This window comes from Neurospora tetraspora (genome assembly GCF_033439725.1).
Source record: "Neurospora tetraspora strain CBS 560.94 chromosome Unknown B0H65scaffold_8, whole genome shotgun sequence".
Taxonomy (NCBI): Eukaryota; Fungi; Ascomycota; class Sordariomycetes; order Sordariales; family Sordariaceae; genus Neurospora; species Neurospora tetraspora.
In genome coordinates, this window is record NW_026944390.1 from 761,968 (window position 1) to 774,622 (window position 12,655).

Below are 12,655 nucleotides of genomic sequence, written 5' to 3' on the forward strand. Positions count from 1 at the left end.
TTGTATGCTGTCTCACCGGTGAAGTAGGCGACACAGATAGTTTTGCTACCGTAGCTCGTAGATGTCTGTCACAACTCCACGTTCAATTCTCTATGTACAACGAAACCTTCTCTAGACTACGTAATCAAACAGAGCAAAGGAGCGCTGCACTAACAGCCTCCTCCCATCTCGTAATACATGCTTCCGAACCCATCCAAAGACCCCTTAAAAACCAAGCTCAGATCTGCCTTTTGTACATCATTGTCGAGAGCAAGTGGTATTGCGAAAAGACAACAGCACAAGCAAGGAGAGGCGAGCGAGCCGAGCCCCGGGAAGGGCTTCGATCTTGCAACAAAACCAAAACCACGACGGCACGGAGCCCAGCAAAATACGCAAGCCCTTCACAAGCAAGGGTTGTCGGATTTGGTTGGACCGGTGACTCGGAAGTATCTGTAAGAATCATCACCGCAAGGTTCTAGGGGTCTTGGACTATTCCCAGATTCGGATTTGGAAGCAAGCCGTAGAGTGGGTGGACTGAACTCGGTCCATGGGGATTTTGGCTTTAAGAAATCAGGGTGGTTCCCTTTACCCGTCCGCTTTCCATCTTGGCGGTTCTTGCGCCGAATTGAATCTGTGTTTAGAGACATCAGTCAGCATATGCTTTCATCGCAATGAGACCCGGGGGAATGTGCCAAACTTACAGCCCTCTTCTTCTCCTTCGCCACACCTTCCATACCCAACTCCAGAGCAAGCAGCCTCAAAACTCTCTTGCCAGCCTCGACTTCCCCTCCCTCATTCTCAAAGTCACACTTCTCCCACGCCGGCGTGTCCATCGCCCACCTGACCAGCCTCTCGTCCAGATAAGGAAACCTCACCTCCTTACTCCAGTGCGACATGGCCCGATCATCTCGACCAAGGTTCCGCTTGCCCAGACGACCAACGTCTAGCAAGAGTTCGTCAACAAGGCCGGCGTACCCGGCCCGCTCATAGGCGGACGGGTGGCGGGAGTAACCGCCGAAGAGCTCGTCAGCTCCCAGGCCCGACAGGAGGACGCGGGCGGGGGAGGTGTACTGCTCCTCCACCCGGCCGTCCAGGTGGGTGCACGAGCCTTGGCCGCGGGCGGCGAAGTAGAGGGCGTAGCCGATGGAGAGATCCATTTCGGTGTTGTGCGGGTAGATGAGGGAGATGACCTGTTGGCGGTGGGAAAGGGTTTCGGTGTAGGGGACGTTTACCTGGTAGGAACCAAACATGTTAGAGAAAATGTAACGGTGTGAATGATGAAGATAATAGCGAACGGAAAACAAGAGCTCGACGGCAACTTACAGCTACAAACCGAAAGGCCCGTCCAGGACAGACTCTCTGCAGCTCGGCGAACGATTTCCTGCCAGTAATTCTGTCGGGACAGGCCTCGTAGAAGTCGATGCTATCGACATCGACCTCACCATTGCCGCCGTTGTTCTTGGCATGATCCTTGCGCAGCTGGGCTACAACGCGCGGGTTTTCAAACGCCACGTTCAGGAGATCGATCCCTTGCTCCGGGTCCATGACCTCGTGGGCCAGTCTTGCAAGGACGGTGCAATCCAGACCTCCGGAGAAGAGCACCGCGACGCGAGTGTCGTGTGCCACCTTGTCTGCACCTGGAGGCTGTGGGATGTTGAGGACGCGCAGAGACAGGGAGTCGATAAGTTGTTGCTTCAGCGCCGCCACCGAGGGCGAAGTCGCTGACAGTGGCGCGTAGCCTGAGGCGGGAGGGAGAGACTTGTTGAATCTGCCTATGCTGGAAACCTGTAGAGAGAGAGAGTAGTGAGTTTGAACAACACCCTTACCCATGTATAGCCATGCCGCGCGGATTCGAAGATACGAAATGCAACACAGGAAAATCACAGACGGCAACGCAAGGTACTCACAAACTCGGCGGGGTCAACGCCCTCGATCCAATCCCTCCGCAATGGCTCCAACACCGCAGGTGTTACACCCTCGCCTGACGAAGGCAACAAGCCCAAATCAAGCACATAAATCCCATCAGCCTCCACCTCCTTCCACCCGATGGCAGTAGCATTGGCAGTAGCGTTGGCGTTGTCACCACCACCAGCCACCCCCTCCGCAACACTCGAAAACACCACCTCTCCGGTTCGCTCATCCCTCTTCATCATAAGCGACCTCCTTCCCAGCCGGTCCCTACCAAAGAAAACTTTGCGGCCCGCTTCATGCCAGTAAACAAAGGCAAACGGACCTTCAATGGCCCGGAAAACATCCAGAATTTTCTTTTCTTTTTCCTCCTCTGTTGAAGAAGTAGCAGTAGCAGAAGCACTAGCTTCCACTTCCCTCAACAGCCGCCAAATCTCCTCTCCATCGTTGCCACTGACGGGTTCACCATTGATGCGCCACGCCTCACCGTTCCAGCAGAGTACGGAACCTTTGTCCGTGTCTGGGCAGGAGAGAGGCTGTTTGGCGACGTGGTCGCCGCGGAGAGCGAGGACGGTGGATGTGAGCTTTAATTTCCAGCTGTCCGAGGAGTCACTGGTGGTTGAAGAGGAGGAGGTGACGCGCCTCTCAACCTGGCCGAGGTAATCTGGACCGCGGTTGCAGAGACAGCGGGTTAGGTCTGGGGAGGCGGTGTGGGTGATGCCCGGGGGAGTGAGGACGGCGTGGATGCCGCACATTGTGGGCGGAGATGATGGTGGAATGAAGACAAAATGGAGGGGTTTGGAGGGGTGAGCGTTGTGCAGTTGAGATTTGGCTCGCGCAACGTGAGGTTGAAGGCCAATGTGCATAAGACGTCCGTGCGTGTAGTGCGATGAAGTGCTTAGTCAGCGGACTGAAATTTGAGAGCCGCATTCAACGGCGTCAACAAGATGCATGAAATGTCAGGAAGAAGACCCTCAGATATGAATTTGTATATCGTATGTCACTGAAAGTGAGTGGTCTGATGGATGCAGGGTCTGAACCAGAAATGGCCATGCAAAAGAGAAAGCCAAAAAGACAAAAAAGAGAACGGAAATTTGAGACAAGAAAGACAGGCTGAGAGACCTCCGGCAACGAAGGAAAAAAGTTAAGAAAAAAAGAAGATTTTAGCTGCAACTCGTTTCGATCGAGTGACCTCCGGGTTATGAGCCCGGCGCGCTTCCGCTGCGCCATGCAGCTTTTTGAGCTGTTGATGAAACGTCATCTGGACGAAACCTTTAAGTATGGCTCTATGAGTCACAGTCAGGTGGAAATTCCCAGGTGTCTCTCGGGAGATGTTTGAGCCGAACACGGAACGCAACGCACAATAGCAGATGGCGAACAAAGGTATCAAAGGTATCACCAACCAATGGTAACAAGAAGTTTAAACAAATGGTGTCTAATCATGTATCGATAAGTGGTATCTCAGGCTGTATTAATTCGATAACCCCCAACCGTACGTTCCCATACTCCCAGCCCCTCAATGTCAAGACTCAATCATTGAGCCCTCCAAGGCGCCAACACGCATTGCGAGCGTGAACTGACTGCTGCATTCCTGTCTAGTGTTCTGTGAAAGGATGGTGTCCAGTGTTTACTGGTCTGGCTTTGGAAACCTGCTTCTCTACAGCCAAGCCAACTTCCACCTATTCAAGTCTTTGCCCATTTACGCTGACAGGGCGAGACAAGCGTCGACAGCCAAACCAACCCTACGAGAAAGTGTCAGCTAAAACTCTTCGGATAGTGTGAAAGGTAGTAGGGGTACTCACCTTCCCTCCTTCTGATATACCACGTCGCTGATGATTTCACGATCGAGATCTGGAAACATGCCTGCAAGTGTTTCCACTACAGTGGCATGTTCAGCACGGAACAGTCGTTGTGCCTCAGCAGCTTCGGCACTAGCCTGCCTTGCAGCCGCCTCTTCAGCAGATAATCTCTGGCGACGAGCTTCCTGCTCTGGTAGAGGCGTGTGGGCCGGGCTAGGGACATCTTGGTCTGCTGATGAAGATGCCCCTTCGTCAGAGAATATTCCGGCGATGGTGCTCAAAGGTTTCTGGATTGTGCGTAGCAGTCCTGCTATAGCCGCCTTTTCCTCATTCCCACCATATTCACTGCTTTCTCTGGCCTCATTGGAAGAGCTAGACCGGCGCGGTGTTGCAGGACCGCCAACATCAAGCGAGGCGCGGACTTGTGATGACTCTCCAGCACTTAACGTTGGCACGGCAGCTGACTTCTCAGAGTGCACTGGCGGCGGGGGTGACTCAGCCCTGTGCTTTTCCGCAATGGCAGACACCGCAGCCTCCACGTTCTTCTCAAACTCCTCGTCCGTAATGGTCAGTGTCGTTCGGTCCATACTCTCAATGAACTGAATTGCTCCCATCTAGAGAAGGTTAGTAGGTGAAAATCGGACAGCGTCATGCCAGTAACTGACCAGAGAGGAGAGGTAGTAGCCGGCTTCTCCGCCGAGCTTGTCTTGATTGCGGAATCTGAGGATGTATTGGACGTTAGACACCAAGTGCTCCGCGTTGGCCTGGAGCACAACATAAATGAGCATCGGCATGAACGAGTCCGCCGACCCGTCGGATTTTGAGTGCTTAAGGAGACCAAATATGACCTTGCAGCAGTTCAAGACACATATTATCTTGTCTCGCGGTGCGCGGTATGACTTGATCTTCAGGAGCTCTGCGGTTTTGTCAGCTTTGTCAGCGATAGCCACCCATCGAGAAGCCATAATAGTTCTCACCTTGTTGTGCCAGCTTGAGGAACCGTTTCCCGCTTTCACTAACCGGAGGAATATCAAGATGTTCCTCTCTTACCCAGTGGTAAATGTTGATCTTCTGAGAAAGAACCTCATCCCGTTCAACATCTTCCTGGTGCTGTCCACGCCGTCCTGGTCCCATTGGCCGTTCCCCACGCCACCCCTTGTTTTTGGCGCCAGGAATCGGTTGTGGTGGAGGTATTGCGGGAGAGAACGTTTGGGTATAAAGTCGGTTCATGACAAGCTTCTCCATTCCTTCCCTCGCATTGTCGAACTCAGCATCTGACACGCTCCTCCATACCTCGCACTGTGCCATCTTGTTTGAAATAAATGCGAGGAAGTCGCTGATGATTTTGACCTGCTCATGGACCATCCATTGCCTCTTGCCGAATTCGAACAGGAAAGACTTTAGGTATCTTGCAACGGGATCGGCCTTCTTGTTTCGGAGCTGTTCGACGAAGCGATGGAAATCGAATGGTAACGGCGGCTCTGGCTCTGGTTCGGGAGGAGGAGGGCGATGAAGCGAGGTCGTGGGAGACATTGGCGAATCAAGGCTCTGAACGCTATGGCGTTTTTGAGCCTGTGATGGACTGCCGCCGGTATGGAACGGGTCGTCTTTTGGAGGGACTGGGGGAGCCAGCTCTTCCCTGCCCTTTTCCTTCAGAGGCGTCGTCGCAGGAGATGTGCTTGACAAGCTCAAGCCTTGCAAGTCCTGAAGTTGCTGGACCATAGAGGGGGCAAGTGGTTCGAGGCTCGATTTGCGGGGCGGATATTGTACGGGACTGGCCAGCAAAGGCGACGCCATCTCTAACCTGGGGCTCATGACTTCCTCTGCGCCGGGGCCTCCACCTCCTTCGCTGAACTGCTCCATGATGCTCTGCAGCTCGGACCTGGACCCGCTCTCACGCTCGTCGTCACTTGCATATTTCTTGTCATCGTATGCGGCGTCCGACCTAGTGGGTGATACGTCGTCGGACCCGGAGCCACGTCTCGATCGCGGAGGAGCTATAGAGGGGCTTCGAGAAGGAGGTTGCGAGACCGCCGGGGTGGGTGGGGTGGGGTCGATGTACGTCCGAGATTCAATCGTAAGGTACTGCGTGGCAGTCGTTGTGGTTGGAGAGGTGGTGGGCTTTAGGGTAGCAACCGAGGACATCAAGTCGGTCTCTTCTTGTTGGGTTTCTTTCGCATCCTCTCCGTCCATGACAACATCTGTACTCGGTTCAGGGGCAGTCGAGGCCGTCGATGACGCGACTACCTCTTGTTCGGAGTCGGCATTCGTAGGGGCATGTTTGGGGACGCCAAGCTGGCTCTCGGGGTCGGATGTTTGGTCGTGAGGCGACATGCAAAAGACTGGAGCGAGGACGGCGCGGTGGGCGTTGATACGAAGTGCTGAGTCGCAAGTGTTGATTGGGGAGCCGAACGTGGGCTTGGAGGGTTCGGGCAGAAAGACAGCAAGCAAGTGTGGGTTCAAACTAGCTTAACGTTGCCAGGATTGCTGCAGGCGGGCTTCCACTTGGGCGAGTCTATCAAGGTTTCTGGTAGCTATCACAAGAGCTGTTTCAGTCGGCAAAATAACCACTCCGGAACGGCCGTACGTATGTGTTTAGGGGCGATCGTCGGGGACTTGGCCGAGTAAAGAAAACAGAGTTCTTGTCGGCGGCAAGGGAAGTGTCAGCGTTGGCGGGTTTGGCCGAGTGTTGGGTTGGATGAGAGTCAGGCCCAGAGAGAGTGTGTGCATGTCACGAATTTGCGAGGTCAAGTTCTGGCGTACGACATCAAGGCATGCGGGCATGTCGATTCCTCTACGTAGGTTGCTGCGCCCATGCCACCATTTCCTGGCGGTCCTGTTACAAACAGCACAGGGGGCAGGCAAGGCAGTAAGGTGCGGCCCCGCAGCGCTAGACTAGATAAGCACTTAGCGTCAGAGTGATTTCCGTAGCGTATTATGCTGGTCTGTGCGCACATCTCAAACCGCCTCGGCCACCCAGCTATACCACCCGGACATCATCCACTGCAATAATGCGACCAGTGTTTCACAAAAGGGGACGCTTATGAACAGCGTGATGAGCTGTTAACTTTGGGAGTTCTAGTATCATCCGCTACCATCCTCGAGCATGTCCGATCACATCGCAAGCGAGTCCGGGCTGGCCTACCGAAGGAGCCCCGCCACGCCCGGTAGCGTCTCCGGAGCTGGATCTTGGCAGGGCTGAACGCTGTCCGAGCCCCGGCTTCGTGTGTCGCAGCCCCGGACCCACTCACATTGGTTACGTACCGGTGCCGGCCCGGGCAACCGTCACGGAAGGTCGGATTCAAAGCAAATCTCTCAACTCCAACGCTGTATCAACATTCATCGCTGACCTCGACTTTTGAGATTTCTCTTCCGGCACACCATTAAATGAAGTCGTCGACGCACTCGCCATTAGGACTCCAACCAAGATAATGAACCATATAAGGCCTCGAGCCTAATGCGACCCATCCTTTAGCTTTTCTTTGGTCTTTGGCTGAGACTCATACAACGCATCGCCAAAAAGTCAACTGACTTGCATGCGAGTGATAACCCAACCTAACCCACCACAACGCACCAACAGGCCACTCATGCCGCTGTACCCGCATAGCAGAGACCGGGACGACAATTCGGAGCTTCTTTTATCATGTTGTCGTCTACGTACTCTGCCTCACCACATTTGGTATGCTATAAGTCGGAACAAAGTAGGGCCATGGCCTCCCCAGGAATTCCCCAAGAATCATCGTACGCTATCTTTCCTTTCTCGTAAAATCACGCTCGCGAGAAGCACGGTTCGTAGCAAAGAAGGACCTGGCAGTTTATCTTACACTTCACAGTTAAAGACAGCCGGTCAAAGGGACGGGAAAGGAAACAAGCCACAGGGGTGAACCGGGGGTTTATCGTTTGTGTTTATTGCGGATATATGCAGTTCCTATATACCGAGACCGGAACTCAAAGAGCTGCAACGCTCAATGAACATAGAGGTGCATCCGCAGCTGGTCTCCAAAGTCGGTAATAATTCTCCAGGTGCCAGAGGAAGTTCGGGGCCCGCGGCCGGTGGGCAGTTTCGTCCAAATCCATTCCAATCATCGTACCCGCCGTCATACTCAACCAAGTCTTACTGCGGAGGCTCCCTCATCGCAGGCCCCAAGGCTCTGATCGCTTTCTTGATAAATGCTTCGAGAGCCAGAGCTTTATGGAACTCCACCCACTCGTCTGAGCCCTCTGAAGGGTTCATCGCCCATAGCGTGTCGGCCCTGACCTTCGCCCTTTCCTCCTGCTCTCCCAGATAGCTCGAGACGAGTTCGCTTCGTCTTTCGATCAACCTCTCCAGGCGCTCACATCGTTCAGTTTCCTCCCTTAGGTCGTACTGGGCGGCTCTTAAGCGTCTCTCTAGCTCTTGCAGGCTTGGGGTGTCTCCGGGGAAAATTGAAGAGCGACGAGGCATCTTGAACGGTAGTTGAAGGTGATGGTGTGATGAAGGTGTTGATGCCTATGCCAAGGGTTGCTTAAGAGCTCGGTTAGTACAAGGAAGAATGGGAAGAGGTAGGGGTTTCTCGAAAGTACCTCGTACTTCAAGTGGTGATGAAGAGTGACTTCGATGATTGCGCTTGGGACAGAAAAATAGCAAGCAGCTCGCCGTGGTACTTGACCTTGAGGTTATATACACATTGTGTGCGACATACTCCTTTCCAGTATGGCACAGAGGAGCCTCGCCCTTCACTTATGGATCGTCACTCGGTTTGTTCTGTCTCGATCATTCTCGGTCATTGCAAGATCTCACTTGCTGTGAATCACTGATTTGTGAACTCCAGTTCTTACACTCAGACATGTATGTATATTCCTCGAATATCATGGCTAACACTGTGACATACGTCGCGGTTGGAGAGGTGCCAACAACTTTCAAGGTGTTTGTCAACAGCTACCGGACCTCAATCGAGACATTAAACGATATTCATCCATAAAACTGGGGGAACAGAAGTGTTATAGATAACGCTATATCCAAGCCGTCTTATCTCCATCACATCCTTGTCACAGGAGGATTAAGTCGCACCACGACACATGCTCATCTTGGGTAACTACCTACGGATGGAGGGCTCGATCGTGGGTTCGGAACTCATTAGAATGACCAAAGGCCTAAAGAAGACTCAAAAGCTAGGAAATAGCCCATCCGCTCCACTACCGAGCAAGTAACACACCGCCAATGTTTCCATCCCATCATCCCAAGCCATCGTCTTCAACATCGACCGCCATCCGTTCGTTCCCCTGTTCCGCCACAAGCCATGACTGCTCGCTGGTAGCCATCAACGAATTCCCACCCCTATCATACGAAGCCACGCGGGCGACCAACTCCCGCCTCTCCCTAAACAATATCTCCTCTTCTTTGAGTTCCTTCTTCGTCCTCACAAGCTGCTCCCGCCATACTCTGAGGTCCCGCTCGGCTGCCACGATCCAAACGGCTCGGAAATAGGCCTTATGCGCCTCAAGGTTTCGGATCAGGTGTTCTTGGTTGTTAATACTATCTCGGAGCCGTTTGATGTTCTTCAGCTGGAAAGTGGACATGGATGCCGGTCGGGTAGGGACGGGGAATGTCCGACGCCGTTGGCTATTTCTGTTTGTCTGTATTGTCGGCGACCGTCTTCCGCGCGAGGAAGCGGTAGAGCTGATGGTTTTTATATTGGACTAAGATGGCAATGCTCGTCTAACGCCTGATCAAGAGCTAACGTCTTATAAACCTCATTCCCGCATGTGAGCCAGTCGATGGCTACCTCTATTGATAGATGACGCCCAGCCTAGAGCCAGTGAGTCTCAAGAAGGGGCACATTCACAGGCAGGTGCATCACTCGGAATCTTTTGTACTTGCATCACGTTGTAGGATGGCTCTCTCACGGGGATAAGGGCGCCCTGGTGCATCAGATACCCATACTTTTCATTGTCGCACCATATCTTCGCTCATTCCTGTGAATGACTCTGTACAATTATAAACCTTCTTCACTGTCCCAAGGTTCATACCGGTTAGATTATACCGTTTGGTCAGAGTTCTGGCAATCAGTTAAGTGAATTCGATCTAACGCGTGTCTGATACCCAATATCGAATTCGGCTTCACTGGTAATTTCGGTGCTATGTTGAGCTACCAACCCAATAGCTCTGACTATTTACGCCATCAGGAAACGCGCTGATGTATTGATGGGGATGACGCCTCACCGTACCTTCAGCCCTAACCGTCGTTGAAACGATCAGTCCTCCTGCAAACTGGTGTGTCAACAACAGGGTCACCCAGAAGCTATGACAGTCAACGCAAACGAAGGGGCGAATCGAAAATAAGTGCACTCAGCAAGTACAAAAGCGGTATGATCCCTCAGTTCCCAGCTTTTACCGGGTCTTGATCTCTCATTAGAAAATAAGCACTTCTAGGATCTCGCCCACCTCAATTCCAAAGAATAGAACCCGCCCTCCTCTCATCTTGCCTGAATCGGTACCAGCAACAACGATGACCGAGGAAATCAATGCAGGCCCCAAAGCTATAGAGGCCTTGAAGAATTTTCACAGTGTCCTCAATGGCCCTCCCCATTTTCAACCAAAATGGAAAGGGGATTTCGAGCATCTGGTTGAGTGGGCAACGGATTTTGTCGTCCAGGAGAAGAAGAGCGCGGAGAAGAGTCGAGTCACAGGAGACGGACCTGAGGAGAACGCGGGAGATGGACAGCAAAATAAAGAACTGCAGCAACAGTAACCGCTCTCAGAACAGACAAGACCACAGGCCAAACCGGTATGTGATCAAGAGCCCGACCGCCAGGAAAATCCCGAAACCACTCAAGCTTCCCGCCTCTCCGATTTCTTCAATCGCACTCCCGACTGGGTAGTCACGTACTTCTTCAATGCACAGAAGTATCCGCGTCTAGAGACAATAGTCCGCTCCATGAAGGAGGTGAAGGTGGCAAGATACCAAGATCAGATAGCCGAGCTGGCGGAATTCGTTGACTCTGTGCTGGATCACGAAGACGAAGACATGCCGCATGAAGAAGAACTGCACGTGGTAAAGCAGAAACTGTCGGAAGTCAAGACTTTCCTGGAGGACCTCAGAATGGACAAGGCCCGCAGCGCTTCGGGGCACCAGTCCCAACAGATCGTAGTAGTCTGTAAAGGCTGCATATCGCAATTCATAACCAACCCAGAACAGCTCAGAGAGATGGGCATAGAAGAAGGATCAGAAGAAGAAGCAGAATTCGCTGAATTTGCAGAATGGTTGTGGAAGCAGGTATGGGAAGAGGAAGTGGGGAAAAGTGGCTATACATCCCTTCACGACGTTGCCTCAGATCTCAACAGCTTCGTGTCCCCCTTCAGCGAATACCTGTTTCTGCAAGACGCCAACCACATGCTTTCCATCGAGCGTCTCAAATCTGTCACGGCTTCACAGAACGGCCAGGCCACCATTCTCCCCAAGAGCGACATGGCTTACCAGAATACCAACGAAGCAAAACGCAATGCTGGTGACCATCTGCCCACTCTGCGCAGGTGGATTGATTCTTTGGGTAGACGCCTTCGTCGCTCTTAGAGATTGATCTCCGTCACAATTTTGAGTCTTCCAAGGACCAGACACTACATTTCAATCGCCATTCCCTACTAGTCGTTGCACTTGCAGCCACAGCACCTCAAAGTCCCCATCCGTGGTCAATTTTCAAGCATCTCAAGCCTTGCTGAGTGGGATGTTCAAGATATGACTTGCTCAACGAACTAGCAGGAAGAGAGGGGGGTTTAGGCGTCTAGGGAGACAACTTTCAAGTCAAGTGAAGGGGAGAGAACCGTTGGGAATCCAAGAGAGGAATGGGCTCCGGGAGCTTGAAATCAAGGAGCAGGATATGGTGCTTGAGTTGCAGGAGAAGGAGATGAGTGATAGGGAGAAGGTTTTGAGGGAACGTGAGGAGAAGATGGGGTTGTGAGTAATGAATCGGGGGGAATAGTCCAGGGAAGGAAGGTAGGAAGGAATGGAGGGGTTAAGATCCTTTGATGATGAGATGAAGGGAATACGAATTTGATGGCATAAGCATTGGAAGAAAGGACTCAGCTTGAACTTAAGTGATGCCACTGGGCTCGCAGTCAAGAGGAGGCGGGGAAAAAAGGCTTCAATGAAGCTGGAGCGCTCAAACATCAGCTTCTGCTCATGGCCAGGAGGGAATGGTACGAAGGGAATAGTTCAGGAAGTGGAAGAGATGAAACAAAACATTTGTGCGCACGAAACTCAATACTGGTATGCCCTGTGGAGTGACGCTTGGTGTTTTCCTCTGAAATGTGGAAATCATCTACTGTCTTCAGGGAAGTTACGATAGCAAGCAGAATCATCAGAGCTGGTAGCTCCTTCCGTGGTTACGAGCTGTCTTGACTCGTACCTTCCCGCTGCGGCTTACAGTGGTTTCTTCTTACCCAAAACATTCGCAGTTCAACTCCCTGTGTTCCTTCCCCATCAACGCAACCTCTGCTTTTCTGATCTATCTCTTCCTTTCCACATTGGCCAGACACTTCGGGCCATCTCGGAGTCAGGAAAATTTCGCAGTAGACTGAGAACAGCAAGTCAGAAGCTGTGAAGAGAAACGTGATCTGCCGTGATTTGAGATTTGGCGAGTGTGTCATCCTTGCTTACGCATCACCGTCAAACAGCATGTGTTCCAACGGCAGAGACCGGGCAGTGTCTTTCGCAGTCGAGTTTGTGGGTTAGGTGAGATCATCATCCACTTCGCCTCCTACTTTTTAACCTCTCGCCACGTTTATCTGTTTCAGTTCTAGACCAAATGGGATCTTCCACATCTGACCACTTGTCGTGATACTGTGGATGCTCGTCTACGGTCAATCGCTTGTGTGGTTGTTTTCATCAAGAAGACGTTGAATAAGTGGCCAGGCATCGCATCGAACAGACGGACGTTGTTCCGGTTTAATGACACGGGTCAATTTGAGGAAGTGTCTGGCTGTAGCTTAT

At 52.3% G+C, this 12,655-nt stretch overlaps 3 protein-coding genes and 1 non-coding gene across 4 annotated transcripts; 1 reads left to right on the forward strand and 3 right to left on the reverse strand.

Moving 5' to 3' along the window:
- Positions 1–541: 541 nt before the first annotated feature.
- B0H65DRAFT_552529 (asparagine synthase-domain-containing protein) lies at positions 542–2,642 on the reverse strand (the record flags this gene model as incomplete). The annotated part of the gene is made up of 4 exons (XM_062829895.1): positions 542–610; positions 681–1,211; positions 1,303–1,764; positions 1,887–2,642. The coding sequence occupies 4 exons, from the start codon at positions 2,640–2,642 to the stop codon at positions 542–544; spliced, it is 1,818 nt and encodes a 605-aa protein (XP_062677471.1).
- A 409-nt stretch (positions 2,643–3,051) lies between these two features.
- Positions 3,052–3,123, reverse strand: B0H65DRAFT_t448. Its single transcript has one exon. It is a non-coding gene; the product is annotated as a tRNA-Met (tRNA).
- Positions 3,124–3,524: 401 nt separating this feature from the next.
- B0H65DRAFT_310661 (uncharacterized protein) lies at positions 3,525–6,150 on the reverse strand. The gene is made up of 4 exons (XM_062823292.1): positions 4,664–6,150; positions 4,352–4,602; positions 3,690–4,300; positions 3,525–3,629 (listed from the first exon to the last, which is right to left on the reverse strand). Exons 1-4 carry the CDS (start codon positions 6,018–6,020, stop codon positions 3,587–3,589), a joined length of 2,262 nt encoding a protein of 753 aa, XP_062677472.1. The 5' UTR covers positions 6,021–6,150; the 3' UTR covers positions 3,525–3,586.
- Positions 6,151–10,603: 4,453 nt separating this feature from the next.
- B0H65DRAFT_581479 (uncharacterized protein) lies at positions 10,604–11,670 on the forward strand (the record flags this gene model as incomplete). The annotated part of the gene is made up of 1 exon (XM_062830818.1): positions 10,604–11,670. One exon carries the CDS (start codon positions 10,604–10,606, stop codon positions 11,237–11,239), a length of 636 nt encoding a protein of 211 aa, XP_062677473.1. The 3' UTR covers positions 11,240–11,670.
- Positions 11,671–12,655: the final 985 nt, after the last annotated feature.

Bases quoted from the DNA above. Each gene is read 5' to 3' on its own strand.
- B0H65DRAFT_310661 (XM_062823292.1), bottom strand. From the start codon at position 6,020: ATGTCGCCTCACGACCAAACATCCGACCCCGAGAGCCAGCTTGGCGTC. The intron at 4,603-4,663 runs GTGAGAACTATT...ACAAAACCGCAG, and splicing joins CCTCAAGCTGGCACAACAAG to AGCTCCTGAAGATCAAGTCA. The intron at 3,630-3,689 runs GTGAGTACCCCT...ACTTTCTCGTAG, and splicing joins GTATATCAGAAGGAGGGAAG to GGTTGGTTTGGCTGTCGACG.